The 26,066-nt window shown below is 45.8% G+C and overlaps 1 protein-coding gene across 6 annotated transcripts in view; it reads left to right on the top strand.

Annotated features, from left to right (window-relative positions):
• Window positions 1-26,066, top strand: part of TPO (thyroid peroxidase) — a 990,904-nt gene that overhangs the window by 911,028 nt on the left and 53,810 nt on the right. For 5 of the 6 annotated variants that reach the window (XM_083431582.1, XM_083431580.1, XM_083431578.1 and 2 more), the window contains exons 1-6: window positions 6,104-6,308; window positions 9,204-9,297; window positions 10,790-10,874; window positions 21,643-21,812; window positions 22,567-22,699; window positions 25,252-25,381. In XM_083431582.1, coding sequence (XP_083287708.1) covers window positions 6,162-6,308; window positions 9,204-9,297; window positions 10,790-10,874; window positions 21,643-21,812; window positions 22,567-22,699; window positions 25,252-25,381 — 759 coding nt within the window. In that variant the 5' untranslated portion in view covers window positions 6,104-6,161. Of the gene's footprint in view, window positions 1-6,103; window positions 6,309-9,203; window positions 9,298-10,789; window positions 10,875-21,642; window positions 21,813-22,566; window positions 22,700-25,251; window positions 25,382-26,066 lie in introns of those variants that run through there. The other variant, XM_083431581.1, reaches the window with a different exon arrangement.

The raw sequence follows: 26,066 nt of genomic DNA, 5'->3' as shown, positions 1-26,066 counted from the left end.
CCAGCTGAAAAAAAGCTGTGTGTATGTGAACTGGTATTTCTCTCTTGCTGTGCTTTTCTATCTAAATCTACCTATTTATATCTAAATCTTTCTTTCCTTTTCTTTCAGCTGACTCATTCAAAATCAGTAACCTGAAAAAAGTTTGGGGAGCAATAGGGGAGAGAGCTTTACACCAACCAAGGTTTAACTCAGACTTCTAAGTGATGGCTTTGTTTCTTTTCGAGTTGGAATAACACGAAACATTCAGGTTTGATATGACTCCTTGGTTTTTAAATATATAAACTGCCCTCACAGAATTTACAAGGGCCTTGTTTACAAAATACCTCACATGCCTCCCTGTGGCCTGGCCAGACCAGGGCTCACCTCGTGTTGTCTACCAAATAACACCACAACAAACCCCAAAATGGGAAGTGTGAGGGGATTCAAAACAATGAGGAACCACAAATATAAATCATCTGCTTGAAAAAAATGTCCTCAGGTTTCTGAAGTTAGCTTGGACTGTGATAGGAAACATTTACAAACCACCTTCCTTGTTTAATTATTTTATTATTCTAGTCAAAACATCTACCACTTGTTTACTGCCCTCTAGAATAGGTTCTTATCATGTTCTTTGTACTTTTTTGTTAATACTTTTGTCCTGTGTGGTAAATCATTTTCATCTTTTTTTAAATAAAAACAACAACATGTCAGACAAACTACTACCACTTATTCACAGTGGGAGACTAGAAGCAGCAAGGATTTCAAACCCAGCAGAGCATTAAAGCAATAATCCTGGATTTTGGAGATGTTAATGACGTCAATTATCCAAACTATTTTGTTTACTCTATCCAAAAGGCCACTCTAGCAGTTAGTGTTCCAAAGACTGCCAGTGATGTACTGTCCTAAGCATGAGAATACTGTTACGTTTCCACTTTGCTTCCAAACACCTCAGTAAGTGTGCTCAAGTCGTATTGTCCACAGCATACCGGTACTTTACTGTGTGCTAGACGAGACCAATAACACAGGTGTGCATTCCATTGATTTAAACAGAGTTTTCCTCCAAGTCATTGCACTTCGGACTGTGGCCTCATCTTTTATAGATCCCTTGCAGCCTTATATAGTAAATCTGACAGAACAAGATTGCAGAAAGGTTAACGACAGGGTTACTTGGCTTTCCTCTGAAGAAGCAATCCAGCATCTTTATTCAGTTATAGTACTACAAAGCCTTTCGACTGAAAGAGGATTATGCACAAATGTTCACTTTCACCTGGCTTTTGTATGACTCCCTATCCCCTGGAACCTTGAACAGACAGTACAAAAAACCCCGAGGAAAGGAGATTATCAGGGATCAGCCTACATATTATGTCTAACATCTACGGCAACTGCTGAATCCCTGCCTAATATTGTAATGGGGTGTGATTGGATTTAAAGCTTAATTCTCAAACTGCGGGTCTGCCTGAAAGCAAGTGACTTAGGAAAACCTGGATATGAATTCAGCTTTAACTTCTACACTTTATATTGACTGACCTCTTTAAGATGCCAGTCTCTCATTAAATACCAAAATACAACTCCTGTTTTAAAATATACTCGCGTTGAAGAATGAATAGGTTTCATGGTTTTGTTTGTTTCTGTTTTGCACACTGAGGGCCTCTTTGCAGCAGCAGCAGCAAAGCTCCCTGCACCACAAAGCAAATGCCATCCACCAAAGGCTAGATACCAAGGGCGCACATACCAGCATTGTCACAGAGACCACTGCAGGAGCTAAGTCCATGCAGCCCTGTTCATGATGTGGGAAGGAGCTGCTGAACAAGGGAAGCAACAGTTACAGGTAGGTAGTTGTGTTGGTCTGCCATAGTCAAACAAAATAAAATTCCTTCCAGTACCACCTTAGAGACCAACTAAATTTGTCACTGGTATGACCTTTCGTGTGAATGCAACAGTACCACTCTATTCTGCCTTGGTCAGACCACACCTGGAATACTGTGTCCAATTCTGGGCACCACAAGAAGGATGTTGGAACATATGCAGAGAAAGGCAACCAAGATGATCAAGGGTCTGGAAACCAAGCCTTACATGGGAGGAAGCCATGGTTGCTAAATCCACTCAGAAGCCATTTGGGTTATATAAGTCTCTATACATTTTTAAAATAGCCATAAATAAAAAGTGGCACAAGAATGTTCTACATGAATGGGACCCCCTTTTTTTTTTAAGTCTTTAGGCAATGTGGTATTGATTTACATACAAGGCTTCTCCTCCCCACAAACTTTCCACTGAAGAAAAGCTGCAAGAGTTTGTGCTTTGTGAATCAATGCCTTTCAATTAAAGCACAAAGGACAGAAGAAAAGTGGTGTTGTTAAAAAGAAAAACAAAGGGCTCCCAACTAAATTGAGTCATTAGCAGAGCAAAAGAAATTACTTAACCTACATAAGGGAAATCTCAGTTCTTAAGAAACTCCATGGCTTTGGGTTTTTGTTTTTTTTAAAAGCAATTATATGTTGAGAAGTTTCAGGTTCTTTCAGTCTGCCACGCTTCTAATGCAAACCAAGCGGGGGAAACGCAGCTATAAATCAGATAATTTGCAAAATGCGATTTCTCATCCAGCCATAGAAGGTCTGCAAGAAAAATAACACCACAGCCACACAAAATAACAGAGAGAGTGGGGAGGAAAAGTAAAATCTAAGTAGTAAAGACAGCTTTTCATCAGTGCTTAACAGCTTCTAAATGTTGGAGATAGTGATAAAAGCCAGTTGGGGTTGTAAGATATGACCACCTCCCCTTAGCTACTGGGGGGGGGGCATGATTTGGCTAAAGTGGCAATGATCAGGAGGTGGTGGCTTTTATTTTTTTTTACAATCCCTAATCCCTTTCCTCCCATATATTCAAGCATCTTCTAACCTTGAATTTCCTAACGCTAACCCTGGCATTTAACTTATAATGATAGTATCTACATACGAAAGACAGCTGATAGTATTCTGTCACACCCTGCAGGTTATGGCTGGAGTCACCAGGGATAAAGGAGTAGTTGTAGCTGCTGCCCAGTGGTGTTCGTGAATCCACATGTTGACTTTCTCCCAAATAAATAAGTAGCTTGACATTCAGTGCTGCAGGGGAAAGCAGAGCTCTATGCTTGGGAGAACTGCAGTGAGAACAAAACTAGCCTTCCACAGTTTATAGAAGCCCAGTTTCTACATACCACCAAGCCAAACCATGGTTAAGCACAAACGCTGGAGTCTCACAGCAGAAACCACTGCCATTTCACTCCTCCTCTAGTCATCCTGCTACCACGCTACCTGGAGCTAAGCTATTGTTTATATTGGCATTGTGTCCAACCCTGGGCTCATGGTTTGTCTCCCTCAGACAAACCACAACTGGTAAGCCAAAAGCAAACCTTGACTACAGCTTCTGGTGTGTCTGGATTTAGACATGATGCCAAGCCAAACCATGGTAGTGCAGCAGGAGGAGGACTGAGGGAGGAGTGAAGTGGCTGAAATTTCTGCTGTGAGTGCTCATGTGTTCACATTTAAGATTGGAAAAGCGAGAAACTAAGAGAAACATACATGGACAGGTTCGTGCATCCCAGATTGTATTTGGTCATCTCTTCATCTCACACTTTTTGATGCATTTCCCCATCACTTTCTTAACTGCAAAAAGTCAGTTTCTTTCTAAGTGGATTTGTTGTGCCAGGGTCACAAGAGTGCTTTAATTCCTTTTAATTGCACAACCTAAATTTATTAGTATGCACATGAATCCCTCCCACATAATACTGACAGTCTGAAGGTATTCAGAGATATGGCAGGGTCTGCGCCTACTGAAATTTGTTAAATGATAACTTAAGTGATTCACGACTTCTCTCTGAAAGGTCCTAATATTTGAAAATGAGCAGCTAGGGTCAGGTTCTCCCAGACAGCCTTTCTATTCTGAAGCAGGCCTAAACCTGTGCTCAGCCTCGGTTTGACTTTCAGTAGAAACCAAATGTGGGGGTGAGGAAAAGGCTTTCTGTTTCTCAAAATTAATTAAAAACAGGTACAGATGGCTGTCAAGTCAAAACTCCCCTCTTGGATGCTGTTTGAACTGATAAACACTTCAGCCTCAAACACTGAAGAGGTTGAGGTGCTTTGTAAACAAAAATGTTGACACAAGGGAAATTCTCCTTTAGCTTAATGGGAATGCTTTGATGCAGCTTTGAGGAGAGGTTTTCTTTCTTTTGGGGGCAACTATAGATGGGAGGTTGCCTTTTTAAGAGCCCAACAAAAGTATATCTGACATGTTTCAGCCCTCACTGAAAACGCACACACAGGCAAGAACGGCTAAAGCCTTATAAGTATTTAACAGTGCTTACAACCTATTTGAGAATGCATCGTTAAAGCCTTTTATTTAATGAGTTAGCTGAAACGAAACTGCTTTCCCTATTTTGTTCATCTAGAGGAGAAGCACATTCATCTTTTTAATGTTTACTTCTGATAAAGCTAGCCTGTTGAACTATAATATCCAGGGATGGGTCCAAGAAGCAGAAACAGCTGACAAGCATGGCTTTCTGAAACATTTACCTGATGTATTCTTGCCTTATGCCATCTCCTTTTTCAGGGGAAGGAAATAGGTTTACTTGCCCCAGGCCTCTCACTTCAGCTCTGACAAAGTATTAGGTTGCAATGCCTGAACTACTTTCCCTTCCAGAACCAATGTAAGGGGTCAGCATTTTAAGGCCCAGTCTGGCAGAAGATCCATCACTGAGCCAGCATGCTGGGCTAGACTCCCATTTTTCAATGCAAGAGGGAGCTAGCAGCAAAGCAGTACAAAGGACTCGAGCTCTGCTATCTCTTCTAGGCACCCTTCTCAACAGGAAATTAGATATTGGTCGGCCACATCACAGGTGTCTTGGGGGTGATTGTCCATTTCCCAGTGGGAAGGGTATCTGCAAAAAATGGAGCAGCTATGCACCTATAAGCTAAAAAGAATCATTGCTCTGTGGCTTTGCTATGTATAATTGTTTAATTGCACACTGAAATAGAGAATGCCTGTATGTTGCTAAGGGTTTATCACTGGAAAATTCCACTGGCGTATACTAAACTAGAAAGAGCTTTCTGAGCTTTTAGCTGGCTTAATGATTAACTGTTGGTGTTGTCTGCTAGCTCTCATTTGAGTTAGATCATGCGATAAAGGTAGGGTTTGTTTGTTGCAAAATCTCAGAAAAATAGAGATTTTGAGCTATCTTTTAAAGGAAATTCAGCAAAAATAAATAAATCAATCAATCAACACTTCCAAAATGGGTTGCCATACACCTGGTTTCCCCAGACATTTTAACCTCCTGGACACTATTTCCAATAGACATAGCCTGGATATGTCCAGGAAATTCCAGACATATGGCAGCCATAGATTAAGGAGTTATGGTAACTTGCAAATCTTCATTTGTTCTTTGTTCCCAGGCACACTGGGAGAAGGATGTGATAATGGCGCTTCTTCAGGAGCTGTGTAGTCTTAGGCTGGATGCAGGCTAAGGGAGAGGCAAAGCTTTGTTTTTTGCTCTGATTGTAGTTAGGTTATATATTTAAGAAGATGACCCTATGCTTGGATAAGCATATGCTTTATGGAATTATTCTGGCTGTATCATTGATTGTTTTTGTACCTATTTTGAAGAAGTTCTGGTTAGTACAGCATTAAATCATAATTATGGGTCTGGGCAACTATTGTTTCAAAAGGAGTCAGCTTTTATGCATCCAATTGCTTCATGCTGCACAATAATATCTGCCATGGGCTTCTGGGAAGGGCCTGTCAATTTCAGTTATTTCAATTGTTCATTTTCCCCCAATTTGAAATTCAGTTCTTCACATTTCTGCAGCAATTTGTGATACAGGCATACATACCCATCAGCAGTTTTGATTAATGTACACATTTATTCAAGCAATCTGCCCTAATACAGTGCACTGCATTATTTTTAAGCCTATGCATAATCTCCCCCACTCTGCCCCAACCTAACCTAGGTTGATTTGGGAACCATTTCCCTACCTCAGCTCCCGAATTCTGCCTCCCAAAATACATCCCTGCCAAGCCTCATGGCCTGCTGCTAAGTGACCGCTGCTATGGTAGCCAACCAGCACTACCTCTGCCACTGAAGGTTCCTGCTTTCTCCTCCCCAGTGTCATCAACTAGCAGGACAACGAGGAGGAGAAAGATGATGATGACAGATGATGGTGAGAGGATGGAGGTCAGTGCACAGGAGCCAGAGCAGCAGGACCCATTCACCAGAGCCAGAGGAGCCCCTGTCTCCACAAACACGGCTGGCTCTGAGACATAAGGAGCAGCAGGAGATACGCTGTAGGAGGCTGAGGCAGGTAAGGGCCCTCAGCCCAGGTGGAGCTCATTGGCTCGGGAAGGAGGTGTGTGATTCGTCACCTGGAGTAGGCTCAGGACAGGTGAGGGTCACCTGCCTTGTCAAGCCCAGATCCTGCAATCAGCATGCAAGGTGTAAAAGGGGAGCAGAAGTGAGGTGCTGGGTCTGCTCAACTTCCTATATTGGCTGAACCATGGCTTGGCTGCTCCGGGGAGCTCTTGGGGACTGTGCTTGTGTGGGACTGACCTCCAGATGCCCTAACCCCTGGATTGGCTGTAAAGGCAGGAATCTGACCTGACTGGACTTTGGACCTGTTGACCTGCTGGATTACACACTGTTATCTGCCTTGGGATTGTGTATACCAGCTGGACTTGCCACCAGGTACCCCGTGGTTCACAACACACTTTGCTTTTTGCTCTGATTCTAATTTTGTTATATATTTAAGAAGAATCATCTATGCTTGGATAAAGCATATGCTTTGTGGAATTATCCAGGATGTATCATTGACTGTTTTTGTACCTGTTTTGAAGAGGTTCTTCTTGTTAAAGCTTTGAATCAGAATTATGGGCCTGGACAATTTTTTTTATTCCAAAAGGAGTAAGGTTTTGTGCATCCAATCGCTTCATGCTGCATAGCATTATTTGCCATGGGCTTCTAGATAGGGATAGAAAGACCTGGCAATTCCATTTCTTTCATTGTTTCCAATTTGTAATTCTGTTCTCCACGTTCCTGCAGCAATTTGTTATTCACACACTCATATGCACATCCTCTCCCACCATGCCCCAACGGAATCCAGGCTGACTTGGGAAGCACTGCCCTGCCCCAGATCCAGTCCTTCATCAACTTGCAGGGCAGGGCTAAACTCTAATTAAACATCCGGTCAGGATGTCAAATGCTGCATCTCCTCCCTCTCTAGTGCCCAACCAGGAGCAGGAGGGTTTAATTGTCCTGTGGGATGGAGGGCATTCCTTCACTGCTGCCATGCATAGGCCCCCTTCACACAGCTCACACTGTGGGTGTTAAGTTATGGGTGAACATATTAGACAACACAGCGATTCTTCAAACAGCTCTTGTTTATTCACAGGCCAGAACAGAACTGAACTGAACTGAAGGGTTCAGCCAGTCTGTTTATATAGAGCTCCACTACAACGCAACAGTAACAACTTTCTGTAACTATCCAATCATTGAACGTCACTTTCAATTCCTTATTTGCATATGTAGACCTGAGTGAAAACTATCTACAGTATCCCCTTGCTGGCCCAGGGTGAGAACTTCAGTACATAACAGGTGGCACATGGGGCACCCAACCAACAGTGATGCAAATGCCACTCTCAGTACTTGTGGCCCTGAGCCAACCACCTAGCGTGCTCCTCTGCAAATACATCTCAGGTTAAAATGTAGTCCAAAAATCTGAAACTCCAGAATTCCAAACTAAAAGGAAGTGGGCCATGCAATATTACTGGAGTAGAATAAACCTATTATTGGAATGCAAACCATGAAGATGAAATGCTGCATTATATGTGCAAAATATAAATAAAATGGGCCAATGGCAGTGCATCAAATCACTTTCAGTAAGAACGTAAGAATAGCCCTTCTGCATGAGGCCAAGAGTGATGTAGTCCAGCACCCAGTTCTCACAGTGGCCAAACCAGATGCCCATGAGAAGCCTACAAAGCAGGACTCGAGCAGAAGTGTACAGCTAGTTCATACTGAAGACTGGCAGGCTTATTCGTGCATAGAGCAAGTTTATACTGAAGGCTGGAGCCTTGGAAAGCATTTCGCTGTAGTGTTTCAGGAGAATTGGTGCCAGTGACAAACAACACAGCTGCAGAACTTCAGCAGGAAAAAAGGTCAGATTCTAAAACTTTTGTTTCTTGGATCCCACATTTTTAGCTTGAAATACGTAAAAACACGCCTTTGTTGTGTGTTTCTTGTGGGCACTATTTCATGCAGGGATTTTCAAATCATATACACACAAGCAGTGTGACAATTAAATATGCCTGCAGGATTTTTCACCAGCGTATTGCAAAGGTGAAACCAAACTTTTATGATGGGTTGAGTAGTTTCTCTACTCCTGAACTGGTTACCATAGACTTGATTTATAATGGCATAGGAGTGCTCCACTGAAAAGCGCTGAGGTGATCTTGAAATTTTGTCTTTGGTACTAGATCACTGATAGCAGAGGCATATGTAGAAGTTGATGTTGAGGTTGATATTGAGGTTAATATGTGGAGGTTGATGTTGCAATTATCAACTGATGAAAGGGCGTAAATGAACCACGGTTAAGCTCTGTTCCAAAAGCATGTGCCTTTAGGTTTAATTATGTAGTGTAAATTATGTTCATCTATAAAATATGCATTTTCCCCCTCCAGCTGCAACCAACAACCAACTTCCTACAAACAACATGCATTGGCTTTAATGTGATCCTTCTGAATTACAGCGATTTCAATCTAGAAAGTTTTCAAGGTTTTTTTTTAAGCAAATAAAACATAATAATGTAATTATGTGTACTGTTTTGAAGTTTAATTGGAATATGGGAGGCATTTTATTTGAAATGTTTATTTTAAGCAAACCTCTGCTATCTCGTTTCACTCTGTGCCAGTTTTCCTTTGTTAATTAAACTCTATGCAATATAAGTTATTTATTAATTTAACAAAAAATATGTCACTTGATTGTAAGAAAACCTTTAATCAGTTTGTTTCAACTTTTGTATCTCATTTTATTTATTTTTACATAGATTTGGATGGTGAAGGTTAAACTTCTGATTACTTGAATCTTTAAAGAGACTGAAATAGGATCAAATTGTGCACAGCTAGAAAACTAATGTACTGTATATGCTGCTTTTATAAACTGTAGTCCTAGTTTCATTCACTGTACGGCTTTCATTATTTTTCAGATGAGAGTATTCATTTTCTTCATAATTTTAATAACAATGGTCAGTGTGGCTGTTTTCCTTGCTTTGGTCCAATGGGGCAGGAATGACTTATTCAGTAAGTAAAAAGAAAACATTCTTTACAATACAGGTGGAAGAGAGGCACACATAATGCCCTAAGTATCATTTGATGTATTTGGAGGGGGGGGGAGCCCTAATATTGTTTTTTTTTTAAAAAAAAAAAACCTCTTGGTTTACTTTATTGAGAATTTTTATAGGATTTTATTCCCCTGTTTGGGGTAAAGAAAAGTCATTCACCTTTTCTGTCCCGATAAAGTTCCGAATGTGTAGTTTTAAATTATATTGTATCTCATGGCATGCTATTTTTTGGGAATTCACACTTCATTTATTACTTCCATCTTTAGAAAGCCTTAACATCAGGGTCCCATTCCTAATTGTGTATTGATGTGGTCCACTAGCTGCAGCAGTTAGGAGTCTTACAAAACGTTCCAAACCCTAGATCAGGCACCCCCAACCTGCGGCCTTCCAGATGTTTTGACCTACAACTCCCATGATCCCTAGCTAACAAGACCAGTGGTCAGGGATGATGGGAATTGTAGTCCAAAACATCTGGAGGACTGAAGGTTGGGGGTGCCTGCCCTAGATCCTCATTGCTGGCTCTGCTGTTAGGGAGTTTCCATTGCTGCAAAAGTCCCTGCTATATCCAGCAAAAAACAACAACAACAACAACAACAAAAACTTACACACCACCCCAATCTGTAAGGTACTAATCAGCCAAAGGGACAGTTGAAGAAGAAGGTTTTTGCCTGGTGCCTAAAAATATATAATGAAGGTGCCAGGTGAACTTCCCTGGAGAGAGTATTCCACAAATCGGGTCCTCCCTGAAAGAGGGCACATGTTGCGGTGAGACCTGGCAACCTAACCCTGTGTTGTGGGTGGTTATGATTGGATAGCCACAACACCCGATTGGTAGGTCCCTTGATGTTGGGTTTAATCTGGTCAATGGGGCGCAGTCCAAATGGATCGATGGACCTATTTATGTCCATGCACGTGACCCAGAGCTTCCTCTTTCGGCTTCTGCATTCGGAACACCCACCCACCTCTCCCTACTTTAAGTGCTTGTGCGCTTGACCTTGCTATGCCGTCTTGTGCCATCTGTCATTGTGACAGGGGTACGGCAGGAATTTTCCCCACTTGGCTGATTGGCTGGTGCCATTTGCGTTTCGCCTGCTGTGTAGCAAATTGTCACAACTTTGTAAGGTTGCAGATAGGCTCTGGTTCAGGTGATAGGGATGGGAGAACGCTCTCGCCATCCCTATGTGAAGGGTATTCCGTTAAAGGAATCCAGGGACTCGATGGTTTGGTCAACTCATGAGAGGGGGTTGTGCCTGTGCCTGAGTCCAGGGGGGCATTTGGGTGGCGGAGATAGCCTGTTCCCGGCTTTCCGCTTATCCAGATGTTCACCCTAGGCTGACCTGCGCTGACCTATGTCCAATTCATGGCATGCTGCATGCTTTTGTGTATTGCTATTACAAATTATGTCAAATTATGCTTTGGTCCTGTGGTGACTCTTTTTTAAACATGTATAGGAAAAGCAAAAGAGCATGGAATTAGGAGAACTCTGCAGGAAACCGCTTCCATCCAAGGTGAAGAAACAACCAGAAGAAGAGAAAGGTGAGGTAGCAACCTCATACCTGGCCTTGCTCAGTGATCTCTTGCAGGTGCCTGCTTACAGAATTTCCTGTCTACATTCACCTTACAACTGCATCAAGGCAGGACAGAATAATGATAATAAGCCTTCTGCACACCATAATTTACATATGGGACTCTGGATTACAATAATAGGCTTAAAGTGGAGAAAAAAAATTAATACTGATTAAAGCACTGATTCCAGATCATGCAGGCACAGAAACCACGAGGGTGGTAGAAAACGAGCAACTTATGGATGATTAGAATCTATGCTCGGGGCAAGAAATTCTGTTAAGTATTCTAATTCTTCTTCCAACTTTGTAACTGCAACTTGCAGCAAAACAAGGCCCACATAACTTACAACAAACTATTAAACTGTGTTGTGGTTGTGGTTCCAGAGGAGAGCTGGAGGAAACCCAGGTACAAAGCCTAAAGCTCACTGGATGATCCTGGGCCAGTCCCTGTTTCTTAGCCTAACCTACCCCATAGGACTGTTGTGAGGATAAAAGAGTTGAGAACCACACATGCCAACTGAGATGCCTGGAAGAAAAGCAGGGTTTAAAGGCAATATATAAATAAAGGGGATCAACGTATTATTTGTACACTCAGAGGTGGTATAGATAAATTGGGGGTGGGCTTTTGCTGCCCAGCTCCCCAAGGGACTCTGGGTCTCCTCAGTCCATGATCAGTCAGAGAAGAATGGATAGAGGCAAGATCCAGTGAAAAGCAAGACAGATCTTTATTTTTCTGTTGCAACAGAGTCCTCCCCCCGCTCCTTGCAAGGAGGTAAGACAGACTCAGAACAAAATTGTACAAGCCCCTTTAAAGACTGTATATGTTGCCCCACCCCTTGGTCAAAGACCACTCTAAAAGCATCATACATACATCACATCTTCTTTGGCAATCACTCATAGCCGAGTGAGATTGTCTTCCATGAACACGGTCTTAACAGTGACTCTGTAAGTGGCTGTAGAGGCCAATTCTGGATCCACACGTCCTTCCACAGTGGGGACATAGGTTTCCGGGTGGGCATTGATCATGGTGAGGGTTTGCAAAATATGCCTTCCTCTTGGCACGTTTCTCCCTTTTGTCCTGAGTTTGAGTGTCTTCAAAGTCCATGACACCTTTGGTAAAGGCTGTTCTCCAATTGGAGCGTTTGCAGGCCAGTGTTTCCCAATTGTCAGTGTTTATACTACATTTTTAAAATTTGCCTTGAGAGAGTCTTTAAACCTCTTTTGCTGACCACCAGCTTTCCATTTTAAAGTTCAGAATAGAGTAGTTGCTGTGGAAGACAATAATCAGGCAACCAAACAACATGACCAGTCCAACTAAGTCAATGTTGAATAATCATTTCTTCGACACTGGTGAACTTTGCTTCTTCCAGTACACTAGCATTAATTCACCTGTCTTCCCAAGGGATGTGTAACATTTTTGGGGGACACCGTTGATGGAATCTTTCAATGAGTTGAAGATGGTATTTATAAGTGGTCCATGTTTCACAGGCATACTGTAAGGTTGGTAGTACAATAGCCTTGTAAACAAGCATTTTGGCTTCCCTGCAAATGTCCCAGTCCTCAAACACTCTGCACTTCAGTTAGGAGAAAGTTGCACTTGCAGGTCTCAGGCAATGCTGGATTTCAGCATCAATATCGGCTCTTTTGGAAATATAACTGCCCAGGTAGGAGAAGTGATTGACACTTTCCAACGTTACACCATTGAGCTGGATTTATGGCATTGCAGAAGGGTTGTTTTGTGCTTTTTGGTGCAGCACTTTGGTTTTTTGAATGTTGAGTGATAGGCCAAGCTTTTCATAAGCAGTAAAGCTCTATTCCAATGGCATGAATATCATGACAACCGGTGGATTCTTATCTGCTACATCCTTCATCTGCCTTCACAGCCATCGTAACATACCACTTGTTATCTTCCACCTATTCTGCCATTGAGGACTTTTTGGACCATTCTTTTTCTAGCTCCCTCCCCTTTGACCTTACTGCCTAGGGTGACCCTGCTAGGAGTACAAGACTCCCAACGGCTTCACCCACAAGGGTCATAAAAGGTAAAGGTAAAGGACTCCTGACAGTTAAGTTGAGTCACAAACGACTCTGGGGTTGCGGCGCTCATCTCACTTTACTGGCCAAGGGAGCTGACGTTTGTCCGCAGACAGTTTTTCCGGGTCATGTGGCCAGCATGACTAAGCCGCTTCTGGCAAAACCAGAGCAGTGCATGGAAACGGCGTGTACCTTCCCGCTGGATCGGTACCTATTTATCTACTTGCACTTTGACGTGCTTTTGAACTGCTAGGCTGGCAGGAGCTGAGACCGAGCAATGGGAGCTCACCCCATCACGGGGATTCAAACCACCGAACTTCCAATCAGCAAGCCCTAGGCTCAGTGGTTTAGACCACAGCGCCACCCACGTCCCTCACAAGGGTCATAGGAACGTGCAAACCCGCTCACCACAACAATGTGATGATCCACTGAGTGAGATAGATCACATAAGTAGGTGGTCTACAACAAAAAATTGAGAGTGGCTCTCTCCTGTCTGTCAAGGTACCTAATCATGTTTTGCTGATTGCATTACCTGGGCAGACTGGCCATTCTTTTGAGATGGTAAATACTGTAGTTCTTGCAGGCATACCTTATTCATACACAAAATATGCCCTACATACACAAAATAGACAGGATTTGTAAGTGAAAAGACCTACTAGGAAAGGTTTCTCCAAGATATTTCCTTCTACAGAGGAAATACTTGGGTCAAGATTGCTTTTGGGATTGTTCTGTGTGCTAAAATAATGTGTAATTTTCTTAAGGAATATTTCCTAAAATTTGAAGGACTAAGGGTTGGTTTTCCGTGAAGAGTGTGTCTGCTATGTGTATGCACCTTAAAATTTTTCTAACAGATGTATGTACAGGTGTAAACTTAATATCACAGCTGTGTGGGAGCAGCAAAAACCATTGCACTGAACATTCACTAAATTGCATGAATGAAAATAGTAATTTGTACTGTTTTAAGTAATATACAAATCATTAATTTTGTAACCTGAGAGTGTGTTCCAAATTCTCAGCAATGTTTGGGGAGAGCATGCTGAACAATGTTAATTCATGCCCTGAAGGGGTGTTCTTTACCAAAGTTTAATAATCCTTGATTTTGAAGCATCAGTGGTGCATTGAGACCAAGAACTTTCAAACTATGAAAGGGCGGGGGGTGGCAGAGTGGGAAACAATGAAGGAAGGAGAAAGTGCATATTTCAGATTTGATCTTCAGAAAGTAACAGGGTGCACAGCACTGTGAAAACCCAAATGTTTAGCTCGCAAATAACTGAAGCAAGAGGCAGTACAATACAAATGAGTTTCAGCACTGCCCTTGAGGATGAAAAAGCACTCCTGGGTTGAAGAGGCAGTTTCTCATCCAGTTTCAGATTGGGAAGCTCTTAATCATTCCATAGAAAGGATTTCAGGGTTATGTTTGCTGATTTAATGAACTAAGTTTTGGAAGAACTTGCACTGAGTGAACAAGTTTCATTTGTGACCTCAGCTTGAACTTGAATCCTAAGAGGGAAATAGATTTCTTTTGTAGTTTTTCTTCCTTTCAGACTGTATTATTTTTACCGGGTCTCCCCCCCGCCCCCCGCTGCCATGTACCAGGTGTTGAACACACATGTATTTGTTTACAATTAACATTAACACTGCCAATCATTACTGGCACAAAAATCCCTCTAGAAAGACTGTTTCTATGTACTGTCCAGTGTCTCGCATATCTAACTGCTCTCAGATCTAATAAAACGAACCAAATTATGGATTTAATAATAATAGATTTGTTTTGCCGTCCATCTCACTGGGTTGCCCCAGCTTCTCTTTGTGGCTTCCAGCAAATTAAAACATTTTCCACCCTTTGTGAGTTCTAGGTTTATGTATGTTAAACAGAGTATAATAAATGCATACAATAAATATACCATGAACAGCTTTTACAGTCTATGATAGGAAGCACAGACTGAAGTAGAAATAGAACTCTTGAATCTAAAAGGCCAGTGTCAGGGCTGGCTCCTGGTCCCAGCTCACAGAGGACCAACGCTGGCTGGTATTTATGTACAAAAGTCTTTATTGAAGTACAGTTTCCATTTCCACGCCGCAGCGCTCCATCCCTACGTCTAAACTTTAGACCGGCGAAGCTCCCTCTGAGTCTCCGCCCCCTGTACACCAGTTTAAGACTCTAGCTTTACTCCACCTCTTCTTTCTCCTCTGGGTCCTGTTGCCCTCCGGGGCCCCTGTCTCCCTGGATTCCTCTGAGGCTGACGATGACGACCCCCCTGACTCCTCCCGCTCTCTTCTGCGGGCTTTAGGACCTGGCTCTCTTCCCGGGCTGCCCACTGTGCCTCCCTCCTGTACATTTGAACTTGGCGCGCGCGCGCGTTTAACTTTCCTGATGACCGTTTCCTCACTCCCCGACGGAGGTGTGGTCAATCCTGCCTCATGTTCTCCCGCTGGCAGCGCTCCACCTGATCCCGATGCCTGGGACTCCTCCCCCCTACTGCCCTCTGGGGGGGACGCGGGCCCTGATTTCCAACTGCTACTCTCTGAGTCTCCTCTGGCCCCTTCTTCCCGAGGTGTCCCCCTGGGCACTCCCCTTGCCCTGACCATGGGGGCCCCTTTCTGTGAATCCTCCGAGTCACTGGAGAGACTCAGAGACCTCGGACTACTGTCGTCGCTGACATTTCCTTCAGACTCCTCCCCCTCGCTCTCCGTTTCCTCCCTCTCCTGTGACTCTGCTCCTGAACCCCTGACATCCATCCCCCCCTCGAAGCCCCCCCTTCCCCCCTCCCCTTCCTCCTGCGGGGGTGCTGGGCGCTCCGTCGTTGGGGGGGTGAATGGTGGATACAGTTCGTCCCCCGTGGCGTGCATCCAGTTAGATAAATCCGGCTCGTCCTCCGTGTCTTCGCCGACCTCGTTCTCCTCTGCTTCCATCTCCGTGCCGCCATGCTCGAACCCAACGTCCTCCCCCATCACGTCCATGTCCCTCTCACCCTCGTTCCCCTCTGGGTCCGTTGCCTGCCAAGGGCCCCTCAGCCACCTCTCCGCTCCTCGATTGTCCCACCAAAATGAGCGGTCTGAGGCAAACCCCGAGGGCGAGCCCTCTGGTGAACGTGTTTCTAATGCTGGTTCTTCGTCCGAGGTGAATCCCTGGAACGTGCTGGTAGAAAGCGTGGGTGTGAAAAGCCAGTCGTCGAAATACTCGGCTGGCATGGGCCTGTGTGGGAACAAGGCATGAAACTCCTCTTTGAGGAGAGGCTCGTCCAGGGCATAGTCCGGCACCCAACTGTTGGCGCTGGCCGGGGTACCTTCCCTTGCGAGAAAATATTCTACTCCCTCTTCCCCCCATCTCGAGTCCAAAATCTCTGTGACCTGGTTGATGGGTTCCCTCCTTGGCGACTCCCTCCTTGGGGGGATCTCCCTATACTGGTCTGGTGCTGTGCTCTGCGCCTGAAATCGGTGAGGTGCTTTGTAGGGCGTGAGCACCGACCTATGGAATACTGGGTGCATTCTGGATTCCTCCGGAAGTGTCAACCGGAAGGCCACCGGATTGATCTGTGCCTCAACTAGGTAAGGTCCTAGCTGTTTATGTCCGAGTTTCTTCTTAGCTAAGGACCTGGTCGGCACTGCGTGGGCCGCTAACCACACCCAGTCTCCCACCTGTATGTCTTCCCCAACCCTCCTGTGCTTGTCAGCTTGCAGTTTGTATGCGTGCTTTGCAAGCTCTAACTGCCTCCCAAGCTGCTCGTGAACTTCCTGCAATTCCGCCGCCAAGACTTCCGCTGCCTGTGGCTCCCCCTCCCCCAGTCTCTCTAATCCCGGGAAGGTTCTGGGATGCCTCCCGTTGTTGGCGAAGAACGGCGTCACCCCTGTGGACACGTGCTTCGTGTTGTTGTAAGCGAACTCAGCGAGCGGCAGGTAGTCCACCCATGTCGTCGGCTGTTGATTTGCATAGCATCTCAGGTACTGCTGCATGATGGCGTTGACGCGCTCCGCTTGCCCGTTGGTCTGCGGGTGTCTCGCCGACGCTAGGTTGATTTTGACGTTCAGGAAACCCATCAGCTTCTGCCAGAAGCTCGAAATGAACTGGCGCCCCCTGTCGGACAAGATAGACCGTGGCAGTCCGTGCACCCTGAAGACGTGGTCTATGAACAGTTTGGCGGTCTGTTCTGCCGTGGCCACCTTCGCGCACGGAATGAAGTCGGCCATTTTAGTGAACATGTCCACCACCACTAGCACTGCCGTTTTGCCCCTTGAGCTGGGTAAATCCGTGACAAAGTCCAGGGCCACCCTCTCCCACGGTTCGCTCGGGGTCTGTAGTGGTTCGAGCAGTCCTGCCGGAGGTTTGTGCACTGACTTGGCCCTTTGGCAGGTGTCGCACCTCGAGACGTACTCCGCGACTTCCCCTCTCATCTTGGGCCACCAGAAATCTCTGGCAACGAGTTCTGCCGTCTTCTCCTTGCCGAAGTGCCCGGCGGTTGGCGCGTCGTGCAACTGCTGCAGTACTTTCGCACGGAGTTCGTCTCCCGGTACATAGAGTGCTCCTCTGCGGATTAGCAATCCGTCCCGTATTTGGAACTCGTCGTCTTTCGCTGTGCCCTTGCGCACGTCCTCCATCTTGGCTAGTGCGAAGGAGTCCTCCTGCAGTGCTCGACGGACCGCCTCCAGGTCCACGGTTGCGGAAGCGCACGCCCACGCTTCCTGGGCGAAAATGTGCTTGGCCGCTGCTGGCGCCGCTTCTTCGAGGTATTGCGGCTTTCTGGACAGTGCATCTGCCATGATGTTGTTGTCGCCTGGGATGTATTCTATCCTGAAGTCGAAATCCGCAAAGAACTCCGCCCATCTGATGTGCCGCTGGTTCAGGAACCTTGCCGTGCGCCAGTACTCCAGGTTCTTATGATCCGTGCGAACCTGCACTGTGTGTTTGGCCCCGATGAGGAAGTGCCGCCACGCCTTGAATGCTGCATGAATGGCCAGCAACTCCCTGTCCCAGATGGTGTAGTTCTGCTCTGACTTGCTGAGCTTCCTAGAGTAGAAGGCACACGGTCTCCAGTCCCCATGCGGGTCCTCCTGCAACAGTACGGCGCCCACGGCTCTGTCTGAGGCGTCCGTCTCAACTCTCAGCGGTTTGCTGGGATTCACATGCAGTAGTTGCTGCTCGGACGAGAAGAGACGCTTAAGGTTCTGGAAGGACCGCTCCGCTTGCTCCGTCCAGATGAACTTCTTCTTCTTGGAGCTGAGCGTGTCGGTAATGGCCGCTGTCTGCATCGCGAACCCCTTGATGAACTTGCGGTAAAAGTTGGCAAACCCCACAAACCGCTGGACCTCCTTCCGATTGCGCGGGCTCTTCCAATCCAACACTGCGCGAACCTTGGCGCTGTCCATGGCGAGCCCCTTGTCCGACAGCTTGTAGCCCAGGAAATCCACCTCCTTCCTGTCGAACTGGCACTTCTCCAGCTTGGCGTATAGCCGATGCTCCTGCAGTCGCTGCAGAACCTCCTTGACGTCCCCCTCGTGGGTCTCCTCAGATTCTGAGAATATCAGGATGTCGTCCAAGAAGCAGACGCATTTCTTGTAGAGGAGACCCGCCAGGACGTGATGCATGAAGGCTTGAAAACAGTGGGCGCCATTTTGTAAACCGAAGGGCATAACTCTGTATTCATATGTGCCCAGGGGCGTGAACATGGCAGTCTTCCACTCGTCCCCCTCCCGTATGCGAATCAGGTTGTACGCCCCTCGCAGATCCAACTTTGTAAAAACGCGTCCTTTCCTCACCGTAGCAAGCAGGTCATCTATTTTGGGCATTGGAAAGGCTGTGGGCTTGGTCTTCGAATTTAAGAGCCTGAAATCAACTACAAGCCTCTTTTGGGGCGTGTCCTTTTTCTTCACAAAGAATACAGGACTGCCCCCCGCTGCTTTCGACTCCCGGATGAAACCGCGCTTTAAGTTGAGGTCTATGAACTCCTTGAGCTCCTGTAGCTCGTCTTCAGACATGGAATACAGTTTCCCGGCTGGCAGCGTCGCCCCTGGCAGGAGGTCAATCTGGCAGTCATAGGGCCTGTGGGGAGGCAGCTTGTCTGCTTCCTTCTCGCAGAAAACCTCCAAAAACGCTGCGTACTTGTGTGGCACTGCTTGCAGCGTGCTTAATTGTAGCTGCGTGTCTTCCCCTCCTTCTTCCGGGCTAGGAAGAATGCAATGTTCCGCGCAATAGGAGGAACCGAAGGTCAGTTGGCGTTGGTACCACGCCAATGCTGGACTGTGCCTGTGCAGCCAACTCATGCCCAAGACCACCGGCGTGTCCGACAGTTTGGTGACGTTGAAACTGATGACCTCTTGGTGATTTCCAATCCGCATCACCATTGGCTGCGTTTGTTGCACCACCTGCCCCCCTAACAAGTCTCTGCCATCCACCATGACAACCTTCAGGGGCAGCGTGGCTGGTAGCAGTGGTATATTGTGCTGCTGAATAAAATCCAGTCCTATAAAGTCGGCGTTGCTGCCGGAGTCAATGGTGATCGGCACTTCCAGAGTGCTGCCGCTGGGCAGTTGGAGAGACGCTGTAAGCTGCACCACTGGTTTGGGTGGGAGGGGGTCTGTGGGCTGCAAAAGTGCTGGGGATTGCTTCATGGACTTGTCTGACTGGACCCCAGTGCCTCTTCCTCCAGCCAGACTCTGTCGTTTAACTGTTGCTGTGTTCCCAGTCGAGTTGCTTCTTTGACTGTTGCCGAGGCTGCAGTGTGCTTGTGGAGCCTCTGGGGACACTCTTTCGCCATGTGTTGAGCACTGTCGCAGATGTAGCACTTCCTGTTCCCTCTAGGAGGCTTCGTTTTGACTGCTCCCGGCGTTAGGGCTCTGGTAGCTGACTGAGCCCTGGCACCTCCGAGCTCCATCGGTTCTTCCCCCCCTCCTTGGGGGGGTGTGGATTGCGCACGCGCTGCATCGCTGGGAAAAAGGGGAGGTGCTTTCGCTGGTGTGCGTCCCCAACGCCCTTCATCTCTGTTCCATGGACGTTCTTCCAAACGCACGCCGATTTCCAGCGCCCTCTGAACCACTTGCTGAGTGGTCTTAGGTCTCTCTCCTCTTGCAATCTCATCTTTCACATTTGCATTCAATCCTTCCCAGAAAAGGTCTCTGACTGGAGCAGAATTCTTCTCCCACCCCAGCGCGTGGACTAATGCAAAAAAGCGGGCATGATACTGCCTTACACTGGCTTTGCCTTGTTTGAGACCATGTATGTCTCTTCTGGCAATATCGACGTCTATCTTTGATAAAAAACATGCATCCATCGCTTTAATGAACGCATCCGCGTCTTGGAGCGCCGGATCATTATCTCTCCATAAATTTCTCAGCCACGCTTTGGCTTCCCCATGCAAATGGGATAGGATAAACCCCACTTTTTCTCTTTCATCTCTAAAGTCCTTTTCCAGCAGATTCAGCGCAAAGAGCAAGTCTGCTCGGAAATTAGGGTACTGTGGTAAACTCCCGTCGAAATGCGATACCAGGCTGCCCCCCCTTTTCCCCAGCCCTATGCCCTCTGGTCTGGCTCCCGTTTGCCCTTGTCTAGTAAGCATGTCCAACCTGGCTTGGAGATCCTTGCAGACTGTATCCATTTCTTCTTCCCTTTTTCTGGAGGCACGCACCTCTGCGTTGAGTTGAACCACAGCATTTCGCAGGTCTGTCCATTCCTGTTCTGTAGTCATCTTGTCTGATTCTTGTGAGCTCGCAAAGCACCACTTCTCTCCCCTCGCTACGTCGACTCACGTTGCGAGGTTCTTGGTGGAAAATCTTCTCAGGAGAGGGAGCTTACTGTCAGGGCTGGCTCCTGGTCCCAGCTCACAGAGGACCAACGCTGGCTGGTATTTATGTACAAAAGTCTTTATTGAAGTACAGTTTCCATTTCCACGCCGCAGCGCTCCATCCCTACGTCTAAACTTTAGACCGGCGAAGCTCCCTCTGAGTCTCCGCCCCCTGTACACCAGTTTAAGACTCTAGCTTTACTCCACCTCTTCTTTCTCCTCTGGGTCCTGTTGCCCTCCGGGGCCCCTGTCTCCCTGGATTCCTCTGAGGCTGACGATGACGACCCCCCTGACTCCTCCCGCTCTCTTCTGCGGGCTTTAGGACCTGGCTCTCTTCCCGGGCTGCCCACTGTGCCTCCCTCCTGTACATTTGAACTTGGCGCGCGCGCGCGTTTAACTTTCCTGATGACCGTTTCCTCACTCCCCGACGGAGGTGTGGTCAATCCTGCCTCATGTTCTCCCGCTGGCAGCGCTCCACCTGATCCCGATGCCTGGGACTCCTCCCCCCTACTGCCCTCTGGGGGGGACGCGGGCCCTGATTTCCAACTGCTACTCTCTGAGTCTCCTCTGGCCCCTTCTTCCCGAGGTGTCCCCCTGGGCACTCCCCTTGCCCTGACCATGGGGGCCCCTTTCTGTGAATCCTCCGAGTCACTGGAGAGACTCAGAGACCTCGGACTACTGTCGTCGCTGACATTTCCTTCAGACTCCTCCCCCTCGCTCTCCGTTTCCTCCCTCTCCTGTGACTCTGCTCCTGAACCCCTGACAGCCAGGAATGTGCTTGAACAGAGAGAGAGAAATGTATTTAAAATACCCACAAAGAGAAGCTGATAAACAATGATGGAGCAGTAAGCGCACCCATGAAAACCCTAAGAGATGACAGCGTAATTAAAGGGGTTTTTTTTAAATCACCATTATTTCTTTCTTCTGTAGGCTTCTCGAAAGACATGATACAATGGCTCCTTCACAGTTTTTGGCATTTTCCAAATATTCATATCAAGAGACTCAAGCTGTCTCTCAAGCGGCCGAAAGCATGGAAGCTTCGATGCAGGTTTTGAAAGGAAAACTTCACCAGAAGCATAAACGTTCCTTGCTTCCAAGTGGTAAGCACAGGCAGATGCTCACAAGGATCCCTTGTGGGTGCTCAAGGGTTGTGCTTCTTAGATTAAAGCAGTATTGACTTCGTTCTAGTCTTATTTTGCTGCAGGTAGGACTTAAATTCATATCTGGGCTGTGCACACAATTGAACACAATTGAAAAGAGGCTGCTTTTTGTGCTTCGGGGAAGAAATTCAGATACTCCAAATAACAAAGAACACTTGTATCGATGTCTGAGATCCTGATGCGAAGTTCAGCTCAGGAATGCTTTAAAATGTTTATTTTGTTTGGCTTGAGTATACAGTTTACTAATGTTTCTGGACATGTAAAAAAACAACAATAAGCACTTAAGAAAAATATTTGCATTTTATTGCAAATATGCAACTGGCATTCAAACTGTGTGTGTGTGTGTAGTGTGATTCTTGCATCAGTATTTTAAATGGTGTTGCACCAGTAATTGCAGTATTATTAATTTGCGTTGTTACCCAAAGCCTTTCAAGAGGCAACATTTAAAAACATTAATATTCTACCATTAAAAAGAGAATAAAACAACTTTCAAAACAGACACAGGAAGTTTAGGCAGCATACTAGCAACAAAACAATGTAGTCTATCAAAAACATTGGGGGGGAAATTAGATTTTCTGTGGCAACGAAAATATGTCAAAGACGGTGCCAGGCAGGCATTGCTGGGGAGAGCATTCCACATGAATGGTAGTCAAATGCTGTGCACAAAGAGTGAAGCCGTGTTTTTAATTTCCAGACGTGTTACCTGCTGATGTTCTCATGATGATTACCAATGTATCTGGATGTCTGCCTTACATGCTGCCACCAAAATGCCCAGACACTTGTATGACCAGGAAATACAGACATATCACTGGAGCTTGCCAGAACAGGTAAATCTTACAGCATAATACAGGTATAATTATGTTGACTCTCCCCCTTGTAATGCAAAACAGGCTGGTCTCCCTTGTTTTTCCTTGGGCTTCCATGCTCACTTAGTTTCACATTGCTTCATTTGAGAATCCTTAGAATTTTTACAAGCTCGTTTGAAAAATGTAGTTATAGCAGTTACTTGCGATTAAGGATAAATGTTTGCTCTTTAGCCCATTATGGACGCATCTGATGCCTGTAGATGTTTGTGGGAATGTGCAGTATCATTTAAACCCTGAACCATCTTTGAGGAGCCCCAGTAAGTGCTTTAATGTTACACGTATATTGAATCTGGCAGTTCGGTATTAAGATATACAGTGGTACTTTGGTTTAAGAACAGCTTAGGTTTTGAACAACTTGGATTAAGAATGCTGCAAACCCGGAAGTAGGTGTTTTGGTTTGTGAACTTTGCCTTGGAAACAGAACATGTTCCACTTCCTGTTGAGTGTAAATTGAGTCCCCCATTGCAATGGGAAAGCATGCCTTGGTTTAAGAACACTTTGGTTTAAGAACGGACTTCCAGAATGGATTAAGTTCGTAAACCAAGGTACCACTGTAGTTAGATTAAGCAACCTTGCAAATAAAGAAATCTATAAAGTTTAGATTTGCATTCAGGCTGTGAACCGGAGCTTTATATGAACACAGGTTGCCCTTGGCAGATGATGGACTGTGTCAAAAAATTGTACCCTACACTTCACTATGGATATTTCTGTGCATTCTTCCTTGATCACAGCACTCTTGCTCATGTTGCTGAAGATTCGGGTTTCCCCATTTGTTTCAGCTGAGGGAACAAATCCACAAGCACACAGAATGTGCTTGCAGTTCTGTTTGCCTCCCCACCGCTTTTGAAAAGAAAGGTTTCTTACCCCGTAACATTCCAGTGATCTGCTAAAATATTAAAGCAATCAGGAAGAAAATCACTGGTTAAGCTGTTAAATTAACATATCGTTACTTTTAATTGAGTGAAATAGCACTATGTGCAGTATTTTATGCCATTTCAATAAAGACAAATCAGCTGTAACTAATCTGAATGCTTTATTAAGGCGTACGTCAACCTTCAAATGTGAATTATCGCAGTTAATTAAATGTATTACTGTCCCACATTGCTTGGCAAATTGAGCCCCTTTGTATACTGAAGATCAATGAAGTATTACTAAAATAATTGTTCCCTGTTAAGTGTCCCTACAGAAACATAAGTATATGACTAACTTCGCATAGATCATCTGTGTCTTTCTGTACAGTTGCACCTTGCAGGGACTCCTATATAGAAGGAACAGTCTTTTTTGTTTGGTGCTCCAGTAAACATCTGTTCTTCTTCCTATCATCATCATTCCTTGCTCATTCTTTAGAGCAGCCTTCCCAAGTTGTTGGACTGCCACTCCCATCAGCCCCAGCTAGCATGGGCAGTGGCAAGGGATTGTGGCAGCTCTACTACAAAACATCTGGAGGGAAAGAGATCGAGAAAGCTGTTTCAGGCACTCAGAGAAGCTTACTTGGGACTTTGTGCTTTCACCTGTGCTTTTTGCACAAAGAAAGAATTACCGTATTTTTTGCTCTATAAGACTCACTTTTTCCCTCCTAAAAAGTAAGGGGAAATGTGTGTGCGTCTTGTGGAGCGAATGCAGGCTGCGCAGCTATCACAGAAGCCAGAACAGCAAGAGGGATTGCTGCTTTCACTGCGCAGCAATCCCTCTTGCTGTTCTGGCTTCCGAGATTCAGAATATTTTTTTTCTTGCTTTCCTCCTCCAAAAACTAGGTGCGTCTTGTGGTCTGGTGCGTCTTATAGAGCGAAAAATACGGTAATTGCCACCAGGTCTGGGGAGCTCTGAAAAAGCAAAGGGCTTGCCACAGCCCACTAAACCCATGCAGTTGAGTGTGCACAGACATGAAATTGCCCAACATTCAACGTGAAAACTTCTCATCTTTTTCAACCTCTTTCCTTCCTTATTCCCAAAAATCCCATGGCTTTGGGTGATTTCCTTGAGATCTTAGTTTTCTTTCTTGCTCTTGAGCCTTACTCCAAGAGGTCATAATAACATGAGTTGTGTTTACAGGCCAGGATCCAAAGAGTTACTACTTCAGGAGTGTTGAAGGACTTGGGCATGCCAAGCAAAATGTTTGACATCTCCCCTTCCCCTTTCTTTATGCCATGCTGCAAATTCCTTTGAAAATCCCCTCCAGATTCAAGAGAGGTATATCGCGTGGTATGGAGTGTTGCCTGTTTGATACCCACAAGTTCAAAGCTCCATTGAGAAAGTGGAATTTGTTCCATGGCACTTTGGATCCTGGCCACAGCCTCCAGCTATAAAAAGTTTTGCGGGGGATAGCTGACTTTTAAAAACAAACCTTAAACTTGTTCCATACTTATCTCAAGCTTGAGGAGTTGCATATGATTGCCTTTCATAAATCTGTCACTGAATTGAACTCGTAGATTTTGAATATTTGCCCACATGCCTGCTGCAGTTAATGTTGCTGGTTATATCAAAATGTATTCTAAAACATTTTAATTGCATAGGGAGCATCCTAGATGGGGAGCCTCCAACACAGCCCTGGCTAGATGGCTTCCTCCAGTTTATGAAGATGGACTAAGTCAGCCCAAAGGATGGAATTACGGTTTCCTACATAATGGATTTCCATTGCCGTCGGTTGGTACTCTGTGAAATCATTAAAATGTGTTGTTTTTTTATAAGAGATTTCTATACACTGCATCAACAAAGTTTCCAGGCATAGAGCCATAGCACAAGAGAGAATGTAATGAAGGAAAAAATAAAACCCACCCACTAAACAGTAAGAAATGAGACTTGCTTCCAAGCAGACTGGCACAGGATCGCAGCGCTAATGTAGCTACCACGCAATAAGGTCCTTTGTTTCTGCCTAAAGATGATTAGGAGGATGCAGGTGGTGCTGTGGTGTAAACCACAGAGCCTAGGGCTTGCCAATCAGAAGGTCAGCAGTTCGAATCCCTGTGACAGGGTGAGCTCCTGCCCACCTAGCAGTTCAAAAGCATGTCAAAGTGCAAGTAGATAAATAGGTACCGCTCCTGCGGGAAGGTAAACGGCATTTCCATGCGCTGCTCTGGTTCACCAGAAGGCTTGGTCATGCTGGCCACATGACCCGGAAGCTGTCTGCGGACAAACGCTGGCTCCCTCGGCCTATAGAGCGAGATGAGCGCGCAACCCCAGAGTCGTCAGCGACTGGACCTAATGGCCAGGGGTACCTTTAAAAGGTAAAGGTACCCCTGCCCGTACGGGCCAGTCTTGCCAGACTCTAGGGTTGTGCGCTCATCTCACTCTATAGGCCGGGAGCCAGCGCTGTCCGCAGACACTTCCG

The sequence above is a fragment of the Podarcis tiliguerta genome (genome assembly GCF_965153285.1).
Source record: "Podarcis tiliguerta genome assembly, chromosome: 3".
NCBI classification, from domain to species: Eukaryota; Metazoa; Chordata; class Lepidosauria; order Squamata; family Lacertidae; genus Podarcis; species Podarcis tiliguerta.
This window is presented reverse-complemented; position numbering and strand designations above follow the sequence as displayed.